The following is a 17,478-nucleotide window of genomic DNA, read 5'->3' on the forward strand; positions in this document are numbered from 1 at the left end:
GCTACTTACTGTTTAAAAAATACACAAGGAGCTGCTTTTTAATACTTTTATATATATATGTGATACATTTATTTAAACTCTGTTATTATTACTACTGCTACCTCTACTGCTATTATTCTTTGATAAAGGGACCTCTTTATAATGTGTGCTAGTGTCCTAGTACTTGTCTGTGGAAAAAAGGACAGTGTGACATGGTCTTGGCTAGCTGCAATAATCTGCTCACAACACTTAGAACTGTTAAGTACATAGAATGCTCTAACGCTGCTGTGCTTATTCACTCAACCTTCCAGATGCAAATCGTCTGTTTCATATATAAATAACTCAATATATCAATCGAACCACAGCCTTGAATCTTTATTTCCCAAAGCTGTCCATATATCTTAGTTTCCTGTGTGGTAGGCTTTCCTGGGGGTTCCTTCAGTAGCCATCTAGAAAGGAAAAATCTGGTAAGACACTTCATGGGGAAGGATCAATACAGCAAATGTGGGAACAATTTTAGGGCTTCTGCAGTGATCTGGGAAACAACAGGCTTGCAGATACTACTTCTGCACTTGTGAAAAGATTTAAATTGTGATATGTGTGGTAAAAGCAAAGAGGATATAGATGTATTAAAATGGATTAGATAAGCAAGTGGAAGACCATTCTGGTTATTTAACACCACCTCCTGTGTATGGCCTCTGATCCAGGAAGTCCAGCTGAATTCAGAAAGCTCAATATGGTCAGGATCAATCTCTTTGCACCCCTGCTACTGCTTCAGGATCAACCACTGGTCACCAGAGACAATAGGCATGACAGCGCAGTATGAAAGTAGCTATGTTTTTTTAATTGAAAAAGATACACAATGTACAAATGAAAGTTTTATTTCTAGAACCCAGAGAGCCTACCAACTTCCTGACTTCTTAGGAACTTTGCAGTCGTGGACCTTATACTGGCGTGTTGGGATGAAAAGGAGGGTGGGTAGAGGACATCAGATTGTTCTTAATTTACTCTTTTATCATGAGAAGGTGTAAGTTCGACTCAGTAATTTGGTATTATAGCCAAAGTTAAGGGTTTCTTTAAAGTAAAATAGTTTAAACAAATAGGAACATTTTCTTAAGCAGTAGGGACTGACCTGTTGGAAAATGAAATACAAGCATAAAATAAGATATTAAAATAGACTGCAAGGTCAAGATGAATTTTGAATTAGATGGAATTGCCCATTGAAATAGAAATTAGCAGGAGTAGCAAGATGCCTGCTATAATTTTCTTTTGAGGTTCAAAATGTATTTCTGGTTATAAGATAGCGTGTAATGATTTTCTGGTATATACTATGGGGTGTATATAATATATTGCCAGATTGGAAGTCACCTTTCCCTACTGAATAACAGCAGGTATTTCCAGAATTTAAATAAATATAGAGTGGAAAGTAGTGTGCCAAACAAAATAGTTTCAAATATTCATATATACATCAGAGTATATTAGTTTCTTATATACACAACATTCATGACCTTTTGCTATCCTTTTTGCAGGCAATTTCAAACAGAGGCTTTGCATTTTCAGAAGGAACTCAGAAATGTATTTTGTGTATTTTAATCTGTCATAGGAATGATAAGTCCTTTACCGTTAATTCCCTGTTTACCAAGCTGATGGTAGGAAAGTAATATTGCATTCATTGTGTTCACTCATTCATGTGTAATATTGAATTTACTCTGTTTTCATCTTTTTCTTCACAGCAAGCCATTGACAGTGAGGTAAAAGCAGAGGCAGTACCATCAGTCACAGTAAAGGTACTGTGCCTAACTCCAACAGTAGCATTCAAATAGTGGTGGCAAATTTTAACAAACTTGTCACTTTATGTGTATTTCACTTAGATCATGAAAATGAGTAAAATTTGAAATGCAATATATACTTAATTCTTTTTCTCCTTAGTATGACAGGGTGTTGTTCTAGCAAGCCATCTGCTGAAGTCAGAAAGCGATTGTTTTATTTTTGATAGGCTTATCAAGAAGCAGACTCAAAAACATTATTAGGATGGAATGAGGTTGTTTTTGAGGTTACAAGAGTAATTTTTCCAACACTTTTCAAAGGGAATATATGTTTGTTACATGTTACATGTTACTCAACATGTAAAGTTTGTTATCTTCAGCTGCCTTTTTAGTTGTCAATAAACAAAAATAGACTTTCTTTTGTAAGAAGACTTTAATAGCTTTTGCTAGTGAAAAAAAATGCTAGGAAAATCTAATTTGAAAATTGACATCATTGCAGGCCTCCATGAGAGTTGCTGCCTGTAACTGATTCTAAAGAAGGTGTGTGTGTGTGTGCGCGTGTGCATGCATGTATGTGCAAGTGTAGTTTCTCCTCAGTATTGCCTAAAAAGGATCATGATTTTTATTTCTGGGTTTGAGAGGATCTTCTAGGAATATCAGTGGAGCCTTATTTTTGAGAACCTTGCAAGTTCTCCCTCTATCTTGAGTGAAAAGTTCAGAGGGTAACTGGACTATCTACTGAACCAGATTCCCTTACACTAGTGTGGTTTAGTTGTACTTGGTCCAACATCTTTCTCTGCATTTTTGAATGCTAAAGTGGTACAGGACAAAATCCTAATCCTGATAAAGTCTGTGACAGTTTTGCTCAAAGAAGTTCAGCTGAATGACATTGGATTTTGAATCAGGCTATTTGTGAATATAAGGGTACCTTAAAATATGTAATGTAAACTTAAATTACCTCCAGAAAGGTATGAATTTATCAGCTTTTAGTTTATATTGGAGCCAATATATTGTATAAGTGAGTTATTATAGAGGAAAGTATTGTGTTTATAATTGCGAAATTCAGTTTTGTAGAGCGGTTGTAATTTCAGCATTGGGAACACAGGTAACTCCCATTGTTCTCTCTCATCTGCTCATTATTGCTGTTGTAAGGTCAATGGCAAACACTATTTAAAATGAGCATGGATGTGTTTATATGGTTGAAAAGCTTTTTAAGGGGAAAGCTTTATAATTCCCCAGTCTGCTTTCTTTTTTATGTATCTTATACCTTTTAATGAAACAAAAATAGTAAATGAGGGGTTATCATGCATTCAGTTTTTTCCAGTATATTTTTCCTGTGATAAGTTCATTTAACTGATCTTCATATGTCTCCATTCTAATTAACTGCAGTTGGTGGAAAAGTCCTTTTAATTAATGGATTCAACTCTTTAATATTTACAAAGTTATAAGCATTGGTTCTTATGAAAGTAGGAAATAATTGTACATTATAGTTGCATGTTATGACTCTTGTCAGACTAATTTGAACTTAACTCTGGATTTGGACAAGTTGAGAACAATTTTGATAAATTTTAAAATTAAATATTTTCTTGAATTGCACAACTGCAACCAATGTATATGTATACCGTGCATGCTTTCTGCAAAGTAGGTAATGTTACTAATGAATATTATTTGGCCATTGTAATGGTGGTCATTCTACCCAAAAAATTTGCAGGCAATGCATTGTGCTCTAAAAAACTTCCAGAATTTGTGACACTTATTTTTATATTAAAAATTTAATTTTTAAATTTAATTTTGCACCAATGACAGGCCTGTCAGAAAAGCTTTAATAAAATTAGATACTTTTGACAAAAGTTTCTGGATAAGAAGATTCTTTACTTCAGACTCCTATATGCAGCAGAAAGCCAAATATAATTGAGAAATGCACTGAAGTAGCGTTTGCCAGTAACTTGAAATGTCACTGTCTTAATTACAAATTCTGAAGTGTGCAGTCTCATGTCTGCATGTTTGTAGCTCATTTAATTGGCATAACATCTGTAAGACTATTGATTCCATCTTCATTGTTCACCTTATTGAGATTCTGGCTTCAGAAAATAGGGCAAAGTTTATCTGAAGTATGTACAGAGGTAGATGTGATCCTTCCTTGCTAGCATTAATAGTGATGGATGATCTGAGGGCCTGTTTGCAGCCCAAATGTATTGTTATACCAAAATAAATGTTGATGTTAATTCTGTCAAAGTAGTCACACTTCCTAACACTTGAGTCATTTTATAACTAATAATATTTTCCTAAACTGATTTAACCTGGCTGTACTGAGCTCCTTGCTAGACCAGCAATGCAAAACAGATGATAATAGTTAGCAGATATGGTCTGTGTATATGCAGACCGCATTCAGATCTCAGTCACCACTATACTTTCATTTTAGATCTGAGTTAAGGACATTCTTTTGATATCCACTGGTTTTGCAGAGAAATAACTGCCTGCAATAGAAACAACCAGGGCCACTCCAGGTTTATGGTTAGGTCAGCTCTCATAATCTGGAGTTGTAGTTGTGCTGGGTATCCTGTATATTGAATTTTAGAATTTCTTTGCAGTAAAAAATCAAATAGAACTTGACTCTGAAGTTATTCAGAAGACTATGCATTGCTCTTTGCAGTTAAAGGAACTAATTTCTTTGGTTAGTTTTGTTTTTATTCTTTTTTTTTTTTTTACTTTAGTCACCTGAAAGAGGCAACATTCTATTTTTATTTACATTAGAACAAATGCACATGACACTTGCAAAATATTAACATTTTAATTAACACTTTAGTATTAGTTGTCTTGGGTTAAAATTACAAAGAACATGAGAAATCCCCTCAGTTTTTTGTAACCTTTCAAGTTACTGCGTTCATTATTGGCTGTAAGTAAGTAAGAATTGTAAAAGGAAAATACTGGTTTTGAAGTTGAAATTTGAAGTTCTAAAACATTGTTGCTGAATTGCTCTTTGCAGGTTTTTCATATCTTTTTGCTGGTTATGTTTGTTTTCTGCTATACAGAGATTAATTTGTTGCTTCCTTTAATACTCCTGTATGTCACTTGATTTAGATAACAATACAGAGCAGAGTGACTGCGCAGAAACCAAACCTGGCAGTATGTGTACAAGCTCCATTAGCAGTGACCTGTGACCAGTTTGTCTTCGATGATTTAGGTAAATTATTATAGTACCATTACAGCTATTGTATCATACTACTTTTTCTGAGGATGTTTGAAAGGTATAGTCCAGCCTCCATCGAGTGCTTTGTTGCGGATGCACTGCAGTTAAAGCAATTACAAATTTGCCTTGCCTGCACTCTGCAGCTTCTAGATACTGCTTGGAGGAGGAAAACAAAGTAGAAAGGAATGGAGTTGCTTCCTTGATTACGGTATGATGCATGGCAGGTGAGGAAAGGCAGAGTGGCAGCTTCATGACAGAGGAAAAAGAAAATCAGTTATTCTGTCGTGCTTTTGCTGGGGCATTTTGTTTTGCTGGCAATTCTGCCTATGTAGAAATGGCACTGCTGAACTAAACACAGGGACAGAAAGCTTGTTTACCTGTGGACAGTCTAGCATATGTTCCCAACTTAGCATCAACTGTTTGGTGATTCTATCCTTATTCCAACTCTGTTGATAAGGCTGCAGGTGGGATTGCCTTGAAGACTTGAGCGGAGCTGAAGACCAGAGAAGTGTGTCCTTCTGCCTCAGTTGGGACTGCAGACCATTTCTGCTCTGAAATGTGCAGTAATGGTCCCTATTGAAACAGGGCTTTACTGACTGCTGCTCTCATCTGAAAGGATGGTTCTTATGTTTTCTCAACATATGACAGGAGCAAAGGGCTGATGGCTTTGTAAAATACTAAAATCACAATATAAAACTGCATTTGTTTTGATATTCTCTGTGTTCAGCGTGCTGAATTGTTTTCTTGGTTATGCTTCAAGATAGCTATAAGTTGGAGAGACTAGTTTGCCTTTTACAAATTACTGATTTAAAAAAAAGCATGTCCAGTAATTTGATAAAGGTGAACTGATGGAAACAACTACCATAATTTAGTAGAATATTTCCCAAAGTGCTAGAAAATATGTTGCTTTTATTTGCATGCTCCTATTACTTGATTTAATTTTGTGTTGTTTTTAGAACCAGATTCATCTGAAACCGTGGTCCTGTCTGTCTTTTTGAAGGGGAATTGTTCTCCATCAGAACTAGAAGGAAATTGTGTGGTTTCATGTAATACACCAACAGGTAAGTCACTGGAGATTTCAAATTGATTTGCCTTTTTTGAGGTCTTTTTCTTTACATATTTCTTATAAATGTTCTTTTGAAATATATTGAAGGCAGTAGTAATTAAACAAATAATGTGTACCACAGTCTAGTCTTCAGTTCTAGTTAATATTTTATGTAGTATTGTTAAGTTAAGTAATTGGTCTTATAGAGGTAAAGTCACATGCTTATGGCTTGGGAAGCAGCCATACAAGCTTTCCCACCCTGTCCTATCAATTTGCTTCTGTTCCGCTCTTTAAGGGACCAGCTCTTAGAGTGAGATGTTAATTACATCTTTATGACTATTCAGCCTTCTGGGCTGCCAACGAATGTGACAATAAGTGCCTCCCCACAGAGGAGGATATTTCAATAAGCACTGGGAGTGATTATTCCTCACTTCCCTTTTAACAGTTGAACATATTCATTCTAAACAAATAAACTAACCCAAAAGAATAGAAACTAAGTCGTTTGTTTTATAATGCCCTAATGACCCTAGTGATAGAATATGTAAATTTACCTTGCTATCCATAAATGAAGACTGATTAGCTCAGTTTTCTACACACAGCCTTGTGAATGTATTTAGGCCAGGCTTCCATGTTAAGTTAAATGCAGCGTAAACCAGTTTAAGCTGTCTGTTCTTCACTTTTCCGCTTTGCTCCTGCACCTCCTCCCCTGTTGTGCTCACACAATCAACAGTTATTTCTCAGCCAGATTTGCTGATTTGGTTCACTGTGCAAACACAGAGCTGTGCCAGCACAAAGGGAAGGGTGACATAGAATAGACTGCCATCAAAGAAATGCGTGTGGAGTTAGGGCTTCTGTGAGGGATGGTGGTCTTGAGTACCTTATCCTATGTGGACACTTTTATTGAAGCATTTGCTTCACATCACTTCTCACTTGAAACATTGTGTTTATGATGGTAGTCTAGGCTGTGTGATGATTGAAATGTTTATTTCTAGACAAAGCTGAAACGCATGTTTTTAAAGAACTTGATCTTACCCTCTTTAGACAAGGCTTGCAGGTGTGTGCAGAGGGTGGGAGAGAAAAGGGTGCTCCTCCCTTTTTCTTGAGAGCCTGCACAAACAGCTTGTACAACTTCAGTCCCTCTGTATTGTGACTCTGACTGTTTATTCCTTGCGAATGAGGTGGTGTACCTTCGTAAGTATCCAACTGAGTGATGTAGCTTTAGACAGGTTTTGTGGTATGACTGTATAGGTAGTATACTTTTGAGTATCTTGGATCCTCTGATTTTGAAAGCTTGCTTTTTGTTTTGCTGGTCTTGCTTCTGTGATTTTGCTTTGCAAGACCAGAATATCAAACTTAAAGAGTATTTCTCACGGGCAAATGAACGTATTATTTCTTTCAGATGATCCTAGTTAAACTTATGCTTATATTTTAGATATTAGGTTGGATTTTGCAAGCCTTTTGGTTAGGGAAGTAAAGAAATCTTCTCTCTTAAGTGTGTTTGATTGTTTATATGCAATTAAAAAAAATCCCCAGAAAACATGACATCTAACAGAATTAGGGAACTGTAAAAGAAATTCTAAAAACTTAACTTTATGGTAGAATTTGGAAGACTTCTAAATAAAGGAGCATAATTAAGATCTTGCTAAATTTTTGGATGTTAATTTAAATTATTAAGCTGGGAAAATCCTATTCAATTACATACAAATACTAGTGTTACTTGTTCAAGGCAATCAAATCCTTAAGTGTAATATACTAGTAAACAAAAATTAAGTGCCTTTGTGACTTCATTTTATCTGAATGGAGACTTCTTCCTCTTTTATTTTTTAAGATATCCGTATTTGTGGCTAATTCAATCTTCAGTGTATCTCTGTGGGATTCATACAGCTGAAGGTTAATGAGTCACTCAATTGGATGGGATTGCACTATTGATGAATGTGGTCTCATGTCTGTTTTTTGGCTAGTATTATGTCTTTATGTACTGTCTACTTAATAAATGTGGCTTAAGTCCTTTAAAACCTCTTACTACATTTCCTTTTTTTCTTATTTGAGTAGTATCTTATGTATTTTTCTTTTTCTTTTTGTCCCATTCCTGGTTATACGGTAGAGCTCAATCCTGAAGGTAAGTGAATGGAAAAAATGCAAAGTTTGAATGGTTTCATGAGTGACAGCATATGCTGAATAAAGCAGATTTGGAAGGGAGCTGTTATTTTACGTATTATTTCTATAAGTTCTTATCATCCTTAGTTTGATGCTATGAAGGTGTGAATGTTTGAGAAAATTGAAAGTAAATGAGGCTTAGACATAAGAAGACAATTACCCCTGGGGAAAATAGAAAGTAGTAAAGACATTTCTTGGTGAAGTATATTGCACTTTCTCATATGTAACATAGGAATTTTCCAAAGTATTAAGTGCGTTGTGCATTGAGATTGAAAATGGAAAACACGACTGTATGTTCTTTCTTTACCATATTTTTAGCTTTTTTTTTCAAGTTGCAGCAAGAACTTAGGCAGCTAAATTATAGCTTGTTTTGATACAACTGAAACAGCCATTAAGGATTTGTAGCTAATGCTGTGCTGCTTGGACTGAGTAGCTCTGATGTCACTCAAATGAGAATGATGTCATTTAACATCTCTTCATTCCAATTCCTATTGGAAACATCCTATTCAAGGCTAACAGGCTGCTTTCTAACCGACAATACCAGCAGTACAAAACTTAGCTGTGATTGTGGTAGGTATGATACTTGCAAAAGGTACAATTAAAAGACAAAACAGGATTGGAAAGTTAGTTTATGTATAGGTAGACTAAAAAGAGAGAAGGGTAGTTTTGTATATGTGTTGAAAAGATACAGTCCTTGCAGGAGATATTTTACTAACTTGAAAAAATATACATTAAGTACAAATTCCCTCATGTTTTGGGGAGAGAAAAAAGTTGCTTGTCATACATTTAGAGATCAACTGAAAGAGTGTTTTCAGTTTTGCAGTTTTCCTAAACAGAAGTCATATATATAGATGTATGTATATTTGAGTCTTGTTTTTCAATACTTATGCTCTTACGAGCATACTAAGTGAAGTAAAAAAAGTAGAAAACTGTGTTAATCGTTCCCTTCCTTTTCTGGTTTCTGGATATTTCAGGGGACCTTGAGGTGCCATACAGGAAATAGATGCTTGAACCATCTCAATGAAATACTACTCTTGGAAAGAATAGCTATCACCATGTGGCAGATTTCTGCTATACAAAGTAGTTTTAAAAATTATTAAAAAATAGAATAAATATATAAATAAAGTATATAAAAATAAATAAGTATAATTTGAAAGGGTAACATTCTAAAAATGAAGATTTGGATTTTGTTTTAAGAAATTTCTACTCAAGTTGAAAACCTGATGCTGAAGAGAATATTGTGGAGCACAGTAATCTTTGTAGAATTATCAGGGACAAAATTTATTTGGGCTACTGTGAGGTGCATTGAACTAGTTAAATTCAGGGTCATCAATACCAGAAAAAGGCATAAATTCTCTAAATATTTAACATCCTAAATTAGAGATTTGAGCTTTAATGTTTTTTATCATCTACATCAATATTATGTATCAAATATAATTAAGATGAATGCATGAGTAATTTGGAAGTGAAATCGTAACTACAGTGCATGTAACTTTTATTACTTTTATCAGGTAAGTGCATAGTATGCCTTTAAATAGTAGTAACTTATGAGATAATGTTACAAAATTTCTGTTGTGTTTCAGATTAGAAGACAATCTGAAATTTTTTTCACATTTTTTCTTTATTACAGTGCTAAAATTGTATATCATGCAATGTATCACAACTCTAGATGAAGTGAGATGTAACATAATACCAAAGGATTGGGGAAGTTCTGACTCCCACACTTTACTACTGCTTTGTGTTTCTTTACTACCATTTGAAATTCTGAAATATTCTCAAAGCATTTCCCAGCAAGAGTTTTTTACTGTTGTGATAAATTTTGTTGGAACTTTTTGGTTTGGTTTTGGACTCATCAACTAGAAATCTCCCCAGTTCCCTCCCAAAGCCAGATACGATTTGATTTAGTTTTGATTTGACCCTTTGTCTGAAATATTGAAAAATTATGTTTATGATGAGGCAGACTGAGAGCAGACTGTCTAGGAAAAGCTGGTTTGAAACAAGAAGAAAACCATCTTGGTTTAAGAATAAAAATATTTCAAAATCTTTTTGGCTAGCTTCATCACTAATTTTTTCCTGCTGATAAGTCTCCATATCTAAATTCAATAGTAAGATGTTTGTGTTATGTTGTCATCAAGAAAAGGTTTTAATTTTCCCATCAGATGATGAAGATACAATTGAGTGAATCATTCTGAAAGGTCATGGGTTTATTGTCAAGTATTTTTTCAGGAATTTTCCTTGTAACCCAGGGATATCCTAGTTTTTGAGCACCTGTCTCTAAGCTTTCTGCTTGTTTGACACTGATTTTGTTTTTAACAAGCTGCTGCACAATGGTTACTTGGAGGCGTTACCAGCTAGTCAAAAGAGCTAATGAATTGACAACCAGAGGGATGAATCTGAGCTTTCTAGTAACATTTTTCCCCTGAAATGAGTCTTAGAAATAATTTTTCATTGCAAGAGATCCACGAAGCAGCAAACAAACAAAATTGTTAGCAAAAAGGATTGCTTGGATGTCTATTAAATGGTTGAGCTTTATTTTTATACTACCCTGCTAAGCTTACATGACTGATAACCCCTGTGTAGCTATCAGTTTCATGACTTTTCTGTCTCCATATAATCCATGACAGTAACTTACTTTACTCTCTCTAAAAATGTACTTTATTAAATTCTGCTGAGGTGAGTATTGGGGTTAATGTTTGAGTTTTGTGGGTTATTTGGGAGAGAATGAGGGATTGTTCTATGACATTAATACTGTTCTCAGTAAGATGAGTATTGGTGCCTATAGTGATGTCTGTACCCAAACAAAACAAGGTTTCCCTGTTAGCTGCTTCATCAAACAATCCTCCTCAAAAAAACCATAGTCTGGCTGCCCAAAAGAGCAAGAGCTCCATATTTCGTAGCAACTAGCCCTTTTACCTTTCACATAGAACATACTGGGCAATTTCTGACATGCCGACAATTTTAAACAATGTTTATATTTGAGCAAATTTTTGACACATTCTCATGAACATGTTTTCTAAATGTGTTAAAACTTCCTCTTTTCTCTTGCACCATTCTGATAAAATTGCATATGGTATTAGATCCTAATACCAAAGGCAGAAGCCAGTTTGTTCTACAGTTCTATTTTATTACGATGCAATGAGTTGAAAGATGGAATATAATATACCTTTAGGTAATAATCTCTATTAGATAAATTTTTTTCTAAGCCACAAACCTCTGACATGATATGAAGGTTGCATAGATATTATTTAAGAGTATTTAAAAAGTGTAAATGTGTTCTTAAAAAGGATTTAGTTTGTGATATTCCTGATGAAAACGTACATGCTTCAATTTTGTATTTGAAGCATCAGGAGTAATCACACAGCTGTCGTCTATGTTAAAGTAGAATTGTTTGTCTAGAGCATTAAACAAAATGTTAATCTTTGTTGCATGTTAAATGGTATAAATACAGGTATGCAGTGGATTTGGCTAATAACTCTTGCTTTTCCATTCAGTTGAAAATGTTCACTTGAAAAGGTTATTAAAAGTATTCAAATTTAAAAGTATTTTAGGTGGAAAATTTAACAAAAATTGAGAATTTTACATAGCTTTTGTTTTAACATATTCCTTGATCACATTAAAAATATTTTGTTACACCTCTTTGAGGACAACAGTATGAAGTATTCTCTATTCAGAATATGGATATGAAAGATGAATCTGTTTTCTTTCCTTTTAGGAATACCGAAAGTTGCACAGTGTAACTTCAGGCTACCTTTGCGGTTAATTTGCTTTCCAGCTCAACCTTCAAAAGCAGCAAACCACAAGCTAACTATTGATACCAATAAACCTCCCATCAGTTTTCTCACCATTTTTCCAGGTAGGTTTTTAAGTATGTCTATAATAGGAAATATGTTAGGGACTCCAACAGGCATTTTTTGTCCGTGAAAAGTAATGAGGTAATTAACAAAGCTAATGTTAGAATGTTTAAAAAGTATATTTTGAAAGAAATGATGGCATAATATTTCAATAATAATCCACCTGGACTAATATATCTGTCTCTGGTAAAACTGCAGATTTCTTTACACAGGGCATGATATAGATGTAATTTTTATGTATCCAGAAAATCATTTTACATAAAATTGCATCAGTGGTGTTGTAAAGGGGAAAACATGGGCATTCATTTAAAAAAAGATAAGCAGGGCAAAGCAAAAGTGGTAAATGTTGTATGTAAGGGGTACAGTTGCTTTGGAGGAAGATTTGTGGAGGTCTTGATATATCAGTCTGGAGCTGATCTTATTTAATAATTTCATTAGCCTTCTTGGACCAAAAAGAAGACATGTACTTAGCGATATTTTCTGATGTGCAAACCTGAACTATGTTTTATATTCGGGATAATACTAAAATAGTATGAAGGAGGAATTAGGTGCCATTTAGGACTGGAAGAATGAAGTTGAGTACTATGAAGTGTATTGTTATGAAAATAATTTCTGCTGTAATTGTATGCTTATAATTTGGAAGAGGTAGAGAAGGTGAAAGTTACCACAGGAATACTCCTGTACAATATGGTACAATCATAAGCAAATAAATAAGAACTGAGGATGCATTAGACAAAATGTTTCCATGCAGGAAACTAATACCATATTACTGTGCACTGGCACACTGAGTGCTAGTTGCTGATATTAAATAAAAACTAATTCAAACTCAAAAGTGTAGAAAAAGACTATGAACATTATCTAGGGATTTGAAGAGGAGAATTAAAAGAAAGTGACTCATTTAGATTACTAAAGCACAGGGGAAAAAAGGGAATACCGTTGCCTTCAGTAAATATTTTGTGGCTGTATCATGGATCTAGATGATCATATTAGCACAAGAAGAAATGAATAAACAGGGCTTATAAAGTGATTGTGAATAAGTTCAGTCTGGCAGTGATTAAGTTTCTGAACTTCAGAGGACTAAGGTTCTGGAACAGTTTTCTGAGAGCTGTATGGGCCAACAACTTTAATACAGTATTTTTAAGGTGGAGCTGCATCTCTTTTTGAAAAGTTTGTATAGTATATTTGTCTGAGAGCAGTGGAGTAGGCATGGCTTTTGGTAGCATGATTTTCTTCTCTTTGAGGGTAAATATACCTTTTCTCTCAAATGGGTGTGCTGTGTAATACTTAATTGAAACAGAGAAACTTTTTTTCAAAGGTCTACATTTTGAGGTTTTAATCATAGGCTTCCATTATGGCTAAGCAATAATGCTTTCAAAATAGAGCATTATATTTAATTTTTAACCTAGGGATGCACTGTTGAAAATATAACACAAAGCATAAGCCTAATGTGTTCCAGAAGAAGGTATTAAAATCTTCTGATTTCTATTCACCCCATTTTCAGTGATGATGGGAGGGGTAAAAAAAGAGCCTGCTGTTTATGATGAGATCTGTGAAGGAACTTTGGATTCTTGGTGTACTCAATAAAAACTGTATCTCTTCTACTCCCTGTTTTGCCTTATTTTTAGGGGAAGGTTGGGAGGAGAGGTGACATGGAATGGTTTTGAAAATACTGTACTCTAAAATTTAGCCTTTTAACCTGGTATGATCCACTACATGGAATGAAAAGAAAGGGGGGCATGCAGGGACTTTGCAGAACAGCTAGTTTTAGCAAGCTAGATGTTTGTTGTGCTCTGTGCTGAAAGCTGAAAAAAGAGGGTGCTTAAACATTTTGATGATAATTTCTGCATAATTTTTGCATAAATATCTGAATTAAAGGTGACCTTTCATCCGGTAGAAGGTGATAGTCTTTGGGCTGTACACAATTCTTTTTAGATGGTACAGACTGAACCTCTGAGAAATCTACCTTTTGTTTCCAGGCTGGGGAAAACAACAGTGTGTGGCTCAGCTTCCACCTGTGAATGAAGGGAGGGTATACCAAACTACTGCTGATGTTCTTTACTTCTGAGCCCTAAGAAGGGGAGCAGTCTCATTCAGATTGCCTTTCCTAAATCACTCGTGCAAAGGTTGATATGGTCCTGCCTATGGCTTGAGGTTTGTTGAATACCAGTGTCGAATTATAGAAAAATGTGTTTAACTTTCTCTTTCAGACTTTGTTGATCCGTCTGAGGATGACCAGGCAAATGTTCTGGGATTTCAGTTTTTAACTGGTTCGAAAACCACTCTCCTTGCTTCAAAAACATCACGTAAGTGCTATTAGTATTAATGTAAAAGAGGCCTGATCATCAGTTAATATATGTACAAAATGAGAATGTGGATCATACAAAGAAGGATAATCACTGTGTGAGAATTAACACAGGAGTTTCAAAGTGTTAACTGACCGTTTCTTATCGCCTCTCAAGTATCTAATTATGTTACTAGGGAAGGCACAAAATTTCATAACAAAACAAAAATCATACTCAAAATACAGTACACTACAGTGACAAGTCTCTGAAGAAATTGGATTTTCTTCAAGTTTTAGCCATGATTTTATTCATGAATTAATACTGTCATTATAATAATGGAAAAACCCTCTTTTCCTCAAAGGTATTTCAACGCCTGTGTTTGGAAGTAGTCATCTACTGGAGTTTTTGAAAGGGATTAAAAAGCAGGTTTCTAACTCTCCAATGACTTTCAGTAATCCTTGAATTTAATTAGGCATCAAACCCTATGTACTTGCTTCTCTACATCTAAGTAAATGCCTGTCTCTTTCTTTAGATGCCTGTGTATCTTTGTAAGTATAGGATTATGGATTTAATATCCTTCCTATTATGTTTACAGAATGTATGAACACGCATGTAGATATGCTGTTACCTGGTCTTGTGTAGGGCAATTTGTGAATTAAGGAGTCACGTTCCAACCACCTGTGAGTTTGTGCTCTTTAAAAAAGATTGGTTCTCTTCATTTTGGAGAGTTTATGGTCTTGCCTTGTACAACTACTCAACTCGCTAAACTCTTTCTTGGCCTGTGCGTTGGAACCAAATCAGTTCAATTATGTTTAGCATTTTCCATGCCAGCAGAGCACAAAGTCTTCATTTAATACAGCAGACTAACAAATTGAAAAGCTAGAATACCTATTGCGCATTGTAGAGTTTTCAAATGGAACACTCTGTGAATGCTTTATGAAAACTGTTTTGAGTGAGAAATCAGAATCTAGTTTGTTGATGTGAAATTCTTTTGACACAAAAATAATTTGCCTCACTGTTTTCAAAAATCAGTATTCATCATGGGTTATATAAATATTGGTGGCATCAGCTGTGAGCTATGAGATAATATTTAATACCTTTTCTAATGTACTCAAATGTGTTAAAAAAAGAAACCATCTGTTTCACTGTACCAAGAATCACTTTACATTTCTAAGGTTCAAATCCATTTGTATTGGTTTGTGTATGCGTTATTTGCATGTTGGTTTATTGTTAGTTTGTTTTTAATATTTGTTTAAATAGTAGATCTTTAACAGTTTAAACTAACTAGACATGCAATGATAGTTTCTAAAAACTAAAGAATTTAAAGGATTTATAAATAACTATTTTTTTCTGGATTACAATTAGAATCTTTCATGTGGACTTTGTTTTGCATAGTTGCTAAACCTGATGCTGTGTAAGGGACAAATATTTGTATATGTAATGAATGTATTTTAGCTTCTAGTGAGGCTATAACTTTTAATTCCCCCACCCCAAACCCTCAAGCTTTTCCTCTCAGGTTTGTTTATTCACTAGCTAGGAATGACGCTTGCAGTCTTACTATAAACTTTCCCACACTGCTTTACTTGTGAAGTTCACTTTACAAAGGAGATTCAAAATATCTGTTTCTCTTAGTGTGGCTATTCATTTCTTGTGTCTGGGAATCCTTAATTTAGAAAACAAATGAGTTGTTTGATGCCACCTTCTATGTTAACAGCCTGTTTCCATCATCCACTTCATGCATTGGATTGTGTTGATTACAGAATTTCTTAGGGGGGTTTGCTTGTTTGAAATGTTACCTAAGAAAAACTTATTTAAAGAAAAAAAATTGTAAAAGTTCTGATGCTCAAGCATAATGCAGAGTATTTTTATAAACAGAGACTATCCGTAATGCAAAAGCATTGTTTGGTAGAATTTCATGATACTAAAATTATTGTGCTCGAGTGGACAGATCTTCTATGGAACTAATGAATGCAGATGAAATTATGTATTATTTGGGAGGTCCTTATTCTGCTATGTAATTTGACACTGAGTTTATACTTTGTAAAAGTGCTTATGCAACATTATCATTGTGGAAATGTTCTTCAAAAAAAAAAATTGTATGTGTAGATAAATAGTGACTAGAAGTAATGGTGTTTCAGAAAAGTAAAAAAGTTCATTGGGACTGATCAATCCTTATTTTTTTCTATGAAAGAAGTTAATCTTGGAGAATGGAAGAAGACATCTTTTTCCATATCCCTTATCAAATGGACCTTAAGTTCTGAATGGGAGGAACTGCATGTGGGAATGAAAGTCTCTAGGTTCAGTTGGGTTTCACTGCTGAAGCTGCAAACATGAATGACATCTGTTTTCACGTTTGTTTTTAGTTGTATTAGCTAATCCATTTCGAACAGTGTAGTAATTGAAGATGTTACTTCAGCCTGTCAAGAGGACTGCTGCAAAGAAGCCCAGCCTGCAGTTCATTTTGACAGTTAATACATATTAAAAAGAAGCTTGCCCCATGCAGATTAAGGTTTTAAGGTTTTTTTGCTGAAATTTTTAAAAACTGTCGTTTAATCAAAGTGGAAAGAAGGCTTGACTGCTAATTGTGGCTGGGTTTTTTTCTGCTGATGCAGGCTTCCTAGCTAGAAATGAAAAGAATCTTCTAGACTTCCTTCAGATAACCTGTCAGGGCAACCATTCTTAATGCAGGTTGTGCTAGTTGGACAACCTGTTGTAGTGTTAAAAGCCTTTGTAACCTATACAACCTATTGGTGCTCCTCAATCTCCTGCTTTTCCATTTGAGAATTTTCTGAAAATCTATTGTAATTTTCTGTAACAGAGCTTATTTTAACAGAAAGCTAACACAAGTTGGTTAACTATTATAAAAGTACAGGATGAGCAGAAGCACAGTTATTTCTTTAGTTTTTTCATTGTATTTCTCTTTAAAGCATGTGTTTAGTACAACTAAAGATTCTCAGTTTCATACAGTTTCTAAATCTAATTTGTCTTTTTTGAGAGCTGGAAGATCATGTAAAGCAAATGACTGCAATGCTCTCTACTCAGGCCATGGTAAAATTAGATTGTGTTTGTATTGACCAACAAACAATGTATGGAAACTAAATATGCATTTTGGAGGAAATAAGTTTTATCCATTTTAAACCATTAATGTATTAGATATGTCAGTTATAAATGGAATGACTGTTGATTTGGCCTGAAAACATCTGAGCTA

The 17,478-nt window shown here is 34.6% G+C and overlaps 1 protein-coding gene across 2 annotated transcripts in view; it reads left to right on the forward strand.

Annotated features, from left to right (window-relative positions):
• The window catches only part of BBS9 (Bardet-Biedl syndrome 9), a 313,308-nt gene that overhangs the window by 61,827 nt on the left and 234,003 nt on the right, over positions 1 to 17,478 (forward strand). For both annotated transcript variants that reach the window (XM_075143047.1, XM_075143048.1), the window contains 6 exons: positions 1,713 to 1,766; positions 4,827 to 4,929; positions 5,892 to 5,996; positions 8,085 to 8,099; positions 11,850 to 11,990; positions 14,196 to 14,291. In XM_075143047.1, coding sequence (XP_074999148.1) covers positions 1,713 to 1,766; positions 4,827 to 4,929; positions 5,892 to 5,996; positions 8,085 to 8,099; positions 11,850 to 11,990; positions 14,196 to 14,291 — 514 coding nt within the window. The remainder of the gene's footprint in view (positions 1 to 1,712; positions 1,767 to 4,826; positions 4,930 to 5,891; positions 5,997 to 8,084; positions 8,100 to 11,849; positions 11,991 to 14,195; positions 14,292 to 17,478) is intronic.

The sequence above is a fragment of the Calonectris borealis genome, chromosome 2, assembly GCF_964195595.1.
Source record: "Calonectris borealis chromosome 2, bCalBor7.hap1.2, whole genome shotgun sequence".
Lineage (NCBI taxonomy): Eukaryota > Metazoa > Chordata > Aves > Procellariiformes > Procellariidae > Calonectris > Calonectris borealis.